General features: G+C 34.3%; 1 protein-coding gene across 1 annotated transcript; it reads left to right on the top strand.

Moving 5' to 3' along the window:
• Nucleotides 1-720: 720 nt before the first annotated feature.
• On the top strand, nt 721-5492 carry IP3K1 (inositol-trisphosphate 3-kinase-like protein). The gene is made up of 3 exons (XM_017629857.1): nt 721-808; nt 2921-3042; nt 3869-5492. The coding sequence occupies exons 1-3, from the start codon at nt 737-739 to the stop codon at nt 4683-4685; spliced, it is 1011 nt and encodes a 336-aa protein (XP_017485346.1). The 5' UTR covers nt 721-736; the 3' UTR covers nt 4686-5492.
• Nucleotides 5493-7645: the final 2153 nt, after the last annotated feature.

Here is a 7645-nt window from a genome sequence, read left to right as displayed (position 1 = left end):
CAACATTTGCTATCTAAGCGGCACTTTAGCAGTAACATTTTTGGCAAGTTTGGCAACAACATCGTCGATAAGTATTTGAAATTATGGTTTTCCCAACACATTCAATTGTGCTCTTCAAGCCCTGGCTAGCGTGTGTCAAAAGTGAGTCTGATAAAAAAATATCTGTAGTGATTTGCAAAAATCATCAGTGGCATGTACTTATTTCGCATTCAAAAAGCAATTTTTTTGTTTTCTTGTTGAGCATGGCATGCCACTTTATCGCCAAACAATTTAATATTTTTGCTGGTAATTGTTTTCGAAAGCTACATTACACCTTGTACGAGTACTTTTGTTATCTATTACTTTTGGTTAAATATTTTTGTTGACATTGCGCTCCAAGCGCATAGCGGTCGATTAGAGTTGTTTAACAATGCTTATCAAGCAAAAAGTCTAGCTGATAAGCGGTAAAATGTCATATGTAATAACCCAAAAAAAAGGCGAGCAGCTCATTAACTAAATTGTGGAAGATCACACAGTTTAACTAGTGGTATAAACCTAACGGTTGGCTAGTTAAGCGACAGCACGGAATAGCATCAGTGAAGCGCTTGAACATATAGAAAATTTAGAAAAATTTTAGTAATTTTAATCGATAAATTCTAGTTATAGATATGTATATGTATATTATATTTTTTGCATTCAATTAATCGTAACATTTTCTTCTATCTTTTTTGTTGCAGAAAAACGATTTGAAAATTATATGGCCGACTATTTAAGTCAACGTGATATATTACCGCCACATCGCATGTCATTGCTGAAATTTCTGGCCATCGTAAGTATTTAAGCATACATTGCAAATGTTTTTATATCAATATTTTTGTTTAACTACAATAAATATTAACACAGTAAATGCAAAAATTTTCCATACTTAAAAACAACATTAAACATATACTACGCTCGCTCGCGCCAAAGAAATAAGTTGCGTATATAAAAAAAAATTAAAAAAAAAAAAATACAACAGCGCGCGGGAAAATCGATTAAAACTGTAATTTTATTGCTAGGGGCCTTGTCTTTTGTTTTGATTTTTATAAGTGTGTATGTATTTTTTGCTTCTTTAACTTGAACAAAAATCAGTTCAAAAGCAGAAGGTAAACATTTTTCTTTATAAACAATTGTAGTTCAAGTATTTGCGTTGAAAGAAAGCGTCAGTGAAACAAAAACATATTGCAATAAAAATGTTTAAAGCAAAATGAAGTGGGAAAGAAAAACACTAAATGTCAAGCAATAAGGGCACTAACTTCCTGCTTTAAAACAATAAAATCTGCTTAAAACGCCAATCCTACCCCACCGCAAATTACCTTGCTCGCGACAGAGTTGCCATAATTTCCTTTAACATAATCACTTCTCAACGCTCTAAATTGCTGTCAATGAAACAACGCAGTCATTTCCGTTTATTGTAGGATTTCAAAAAAAAAAACTAGACGGTTGTAAACTTTGAACAAAATATTCAAATCGATAACCCTACTACATACGCTTATGTCAATGCCCTAATCACGAAGGCGTATGGTGTTGTTAACGCGTGCAAATATTTCATCACACATATGGTTTTGTGTTTCTTTTACAAGCGTGGACCAACATGTAGAACTGGGCGCCTAATCTGTGTTCTTTATCAGCACTTTTCGCACAAATTTATTGATAAACCATCTTTGAATCGCAATAATTCCGTTAGCTACAAGCATTTTTGCAGCAATTAATAGCGGCACTAATTGTTGTTCATTGACATTTATTGACTGACAATCGGTCGAGTGATATAATGCGGCAGTTAAATTTTTGCGTCATTTTGCAAAAAAATATTCCCGAAAAAGGAAAAAATTTAAAACAAATGAGGTTAAATTAAAGGTTATGTGACTGAAGTCGAGTGAATGATGTATACATAGCACGCATTCAGCACGTGAAAGATTTTCGCTTTGAAAGCGGCATTAAACAAGAAAGGCGGAAAGAAGGAAACAAAAGAAGCACAGGAAATTTTTTAAAACTTTTGAACATCTGTTAGTCGTTAATTTTTGTAGCCAATTCAGTTTTCTTTTAATAAACAAAAGTACTAAGCACTATTTGCATTTCTTTGCCTCTATTTTGCACTTTATTTTCTTGTTGCATTTCTTCCGCAAAATAAATCTCGGACTTTATACTGCCCCTTTAAATGCGTCACTTGTGACCTTTTTCCTTATTTTTGTATAAACAATGATAAAAAAAACGATTCCTTTTTGTCGTCGCGACATGTATTGTACATATATTATTGCAATCAGTGTTGCTTACACAATATTTGGCAATTGGCTAATGTTTACGTAGCCAACGATAGACATTTCAGGTAGGTGCGAGGCATAAACAATGTTTGGTTCGACTTTTTAATATTCTTCCAAATACGCCAATTGTTGGATACTAAAACCATTTTGTTTATTTCACGAAATATTTCAAACCTTAAGCTTAATTAAGCGCTTTACTAATTGGAAATCCCTCTTAAAATTTGGATTTTTCAAAGCCAAGTTGTTGTTTAACGTACATATTTGTTCACACAAAAAATTAACACACAAACAACGAATGTGTGATCAGTGCAGAAGTTTAGGAACATTTCAAAACAATCTCTTGTCTGGCGCCTGTCTAGCTGTCTCATTGACAACACGCGTTGACATTAAAAAAATAAAATAAAAAAAAGTATAATCGCTTGTTCTACATACGCATTTATAAATACAAAGCGCACTGCTGTATTCGCTATAAAATACATATAAGTACAACTAATTTACTAGTCACATTATCACGTTATCAACTCGTTTCTTGGAGCGAAGTACAAAAAACTCTAACAACTACATACATATATTCCTTTTTTGTTCATTTCCTTTTTAAGTAAACAAACTAATTTACATTATATTTTCTTTTTTAATTTTAGAATGCATTAGAATTGAGTGCACCGGCGACGCCTGCGCTTCTGGAACACAATCAAAACAATCAGCATTTTAACGCAAACGTTAAACCGCCAGGTTGGATGCAATTGTCTGGACATCCAGAAAGGTAAATATGCCACTTCTGAGCTTGCGAAAACGCATTATCATAAAATTTTCATTGACGTTCACACATTATTTGTCACTCATTGTCACCATACTCATAAAATANATTTGGATTTTTCAAAGCCAAGTTGTTGTTTAACGTACATATTTGTTCACACAAAAAATTAACACAGAAACAACGAATGTGTGATCAGTGCAGAAGTTTAGGAACATTTCAAAACAATCTCTTGTCTGGCGCCTGTCTAGCTGTCTCATTGACAACACGCGTTGACATTAAAAAAAAATTTTAAAAAAGTATAATCGCTTGTTCTACATACGCATTTATAAATACCAAGCGCACTGCTGTATTCGCTATAAAATACATATAAGTACAACTAATTTACTAATCACATTATCACGTTATCAACTCGTTTCTTGGAGCGAAGTACAAAAAACTCTAACAACTACATACATATATTCCTTTTTTGTTCGTTTCCTTTTTAAGTAAACAAACTAATTTACATTATATTTTCTTTTTTAATTTTAGAATGCATTAGAATTGAGTGCACCGGCGACGCCTGCGCTTCTGGAACACAATCAAAACAATCAGCATTTTAACGCAAACGTTAAACCGCCAGGTTGGATGCAATTGTCTGGACATCCAGAAAGGTAAATATGCCACTTCTGAGCTTGCGAAAACGCATTATTATAAAATTTTCATTGACGTTCACACATTATTTGTCACTCATTGTCACCATACTCATAAAATACTTCACTTCTTTCACTTTAAACAGAATCGTTCTTTGTTTCACTTAACTTACCTTTCGTTGTTTTTTCTTTCTTTTTTTTAGCATTGTTCCCACAACTGCTGGCGTTGTGCGCAAACGCGTTGCCAGTCTTACGGACAATGAGGTGCTCGCATATAAAATGCTTACACAAGAACCACAAACCGCTAAAATTGTGCCACAATTCTATGGCGCGCAAGAAGTAAATGGCGAATACTTCATCGATCTCCAGGATCTATTGACTGGTTTCAAAGATCCATGTGTTATGGATATTAAAATGGGTTGCCGCACTTTCCTCGAATCAGAGGTCACAAACAAGACACTTCGTCCGGATTTGTACAAGAAAATGGTAGCAGTCGACCCAATTGCACCTACAGCTGAGGAACACGAAGCACAGGCCATTACAAAACTACGTTATATGCTTTTCCGTGAATCGATGTCCTCATCGCAATCGAAAGGTTTTCGCATAGAAGCCCTGCGCCTACGCGGACGTCCACCTGTAAAGGATCTTAAAACGGTACGCAATAGCGATCAGATTACACAAACAATAGAACAGTTCCTCGGTGCTAAGCGCTCCATAACAAAAGAGCTCATCAAGCGTCTAAAGCATTTGCGTTCAGTAATGGAAAAATCAGCATTCTTTCAACGGCATGAAGTGGTTGGCTCCAGCATTTTTATTGTTTACGACGATGATAAGGTTGGCGCTTGGTTAATAGATTTTGCTAAATCACGACCTTTACCAGCGGGAGTTAGTGTGAATCATCGTGCGCCTTGGGTGCCGGGAAACTGCGAGGAGGGTCTACTCAAGGGCATGGATGAACTTATCAACGCATTTGACAATGTGTATGCAAGTCATGGCAGCCGAAAGTGTTTACAAATATAAATTACACTAAAAGCAGCAGGGCTGCTTGTGTTGGAGAATTAGAAACACTAAGAAACCATTCTAAAACGATTGGTAAGGAGGCGTTGACGTTTCTTTCTTCATATTCGGGAATTAATATGAATCTAAGATAGAACAAAAGAAAATTATGAATCTTTCCTTATTTAAAACATCTGTATCTATTGTAATAATATTTTAAGATTGTTGTTATTCTGCCAGAAGACTGATTCGCATTGTGTGCATTTATACGGTAAAGTTTCGCTACACACCCTATTCATTTGTACGAATATTATTTGAATTTACCATACATAATTTGTGTTCGTTTGTATTTTCCATATTGGAAACAGCCTTAAATCAAATAATCGCGATCGCATTTAAAAAATCATTAACTCTCATATTTAATGAAGACTTTGCCGCAAATATTATATTACAATAAACTATTAAAAAGTATTTTAGTTAGCAGCTTAATTCTTAAAATCATTAAATACAAACAAAAATGTAAATAAAGATCATATATCAATTACTCGTAAACTGAAGATAAAACAAAAATAAAACAGGAAATATTGCTAAGTACACAAATTAAAAGTTTGAGAATCGGAAACATACGACAGCTGTCAAATTTCAGCTAGAAAGTTACTTAATACTTGTATGATCCTTTTTGTATGTAGCTATGTATAGTTTAAGCTTTAGTCTTACAATCTTTTTATATTAATAAAAAAAGAAGAGTGTTACCAAGTAAGTACGTAATAAATATTGTATCTGAATTGTGAACGAACAAAATGCTTTTTACTAATATATGGAAAAAACCATTTTCGCCCTACTCTCTACCTCAATGGAAAAAAATCTTTGGTAGCACTTACGTTTCCACAACGGTTCGATCTACGTAATCGGAACGATCCAAGGACTATCACACCAGTATTTTACACAAAAACCTGTTGGGTAATTTGTACGCTATTATTAAAACTACAGAGAAACACTTGCATCAGATTCAATATAAATATTACCACAATTTATATTGCGTTTAGGGCAAAAATATCACTGGCCGAGAAATAAATCATACCTTGATGGTTAGACTAAAGTAATTTTGACAGTCAGATATACATAGCTAGGCTACAATCTTCGGATAGATGTTTTTCACTATGTGTCAGTCCAACCTAGAACGCGTGAGCTGACGCAAGAGCGTTTCCATCAAGTAACCGAACTAGNAAGAAGAGTGTTACCAAGTAAGTACGTAATAAATATTGTATCTGAATTGTGAACGAACAAAATGCTTTTTACTAATATATGGAAAAAACCATTTTCGCCCTACTCTCTACCTCAATGGAAAAAATTTTTTGGTAGCACTTTCGTTTCCACAACGGTTCGATCTACGTAATCGGAACGATCCAAGGACTATCACACCAGTATTTTACACAAAAACCTGTTGGGTAATTTGTACGCTATTATAAAAATTACAGAGAAACACTTGCATCAGATTCAATATAAATATTACCACAATTTATATTGCGTTTAGGGCAAAAATATCACTGGCCGAGAAATAAATCATACCTTGATGGTTAGACTAAAGTAATTTTGACAGTCAGATATACATAGCTAGGCTACAATCTTCGGATAGATGTTTTTCACTATGTGTCAGTCCAACCTAGAACGCGTGAGCTGACGCAAGAGCGTTTCCATCAAGTAACCGAACTAGTTATTTTCAATTCCTCCTTGAAAATGTTAGTTCGGCATAGCGTTCACGTTCCCATAGAGATTTCACCGACAGTGAAATTCTTATTCTGTCTTCAGGTTATTGAGAGAGTGATATAGAGCTGGAAAACTATCGATGGTCGTGGCCATTTGAGTTATTTATTGCAAATTTTATTATCAATGCTTGTATACAACCAAAAAGTTAGTAAATTTATTAAGCTCAACGTTTGTTGAGTTTATTTTTGTTGTTGAAATAAAAGTTTTATAATTAAAAATTTGTTTGGATCAATGATGGGTATTTGGAGATTATCTTATTTTTGAATGTGTCACCATGAGATTTCACNGTCAGATATACATAGCTAGGCTACAATCTTCGGATAGATGTTTTTCACTAGAACGCGTGAGCTGACGCAAGAGCGTTTCCATCAAGTAACCGAACTAGTTATTTTCAATTCCTCCTTGAAAATGTTAGTTCGGCATAGCGTTCACGTTCCCATAGAGATTTCACCGACAGTGAAATTCTTATTCTGTCTTCAGGTTATTGAGAGAGTGATATAGAGCTGGAAAACTATCGATGGTCGTGGCCATTTGAGTTATTTATTGCAAATTTTATTATCAATGCTTGTATACAACCAAAAAGTTAGTAAATTTATTAAGCTCAACGTTTGTTGAGTTTATTTTTGTTGTTGAAATAAAAGTTTTATAATTAAAAATTTGTTTGGATCAATGATGGGTATTTGGAGATTATCTTATTTTTGAATGTGTCACCATGAGATTTCACAAATAATCATGAGAAAAAAAAACTTATTCATTCCGATATAATTAATTTGTATTTTACAAAGGTTTTTCTTATCCAAAACTATTCAATTGTACAATATGCCTAATCGGGGGGAAATGTTCTAAGCAGAAAATAAATTGCCAAATGAACCACCAGTGGCAACTGTCGAAGTGATCAGTTGTTTCGAAGGTTGCAAGTTTTTGCAAATTTTGCGTTCTCGGACTTATGTGGATATTTTGTCTCTTTGAGAGCGAATGCTGCTAAATTCTCAGAATTTTTGCTGCTGGACAATTTTGCCCGCTCAATACGAGTACACACCTAATTCCTTGTCTACAAAAGTCATTTGACAACGCCGCATATTTTTCACTCGGCTGCTGGTTCAATCAAACTATTAGGTGAGTTCACTCTTTGATNGTGATCAGTTGTTTCGAAGGTTGCAAGTTTTTGCAAATTTTGCGTTCTCGGACTTATGTGGATATTTTGTCTCTTTGAGAGC

This window comes from Rhagoletis zephyria, unplaced genomic scaffold, assembly GCF_001687245.7.
Source record: "Rhagoletis zephyria isolate East Lansing unplaced genomic scaffold, Rhagoletis_zephyria_1.1 Rzeph_scaffold_07149, whole genome shotgun sequence".
Classification (NCBI taxonomy): domain Eukaryota; kingdom Metazoa; phylum Arthropoda; class Insecta; order Diptera; family Tephritidae; genus Rhagoletis; species Rhagoletis zephyria.
This window is presented reverse-complemented; position numbering and strand designations above follow the sequence as displayed.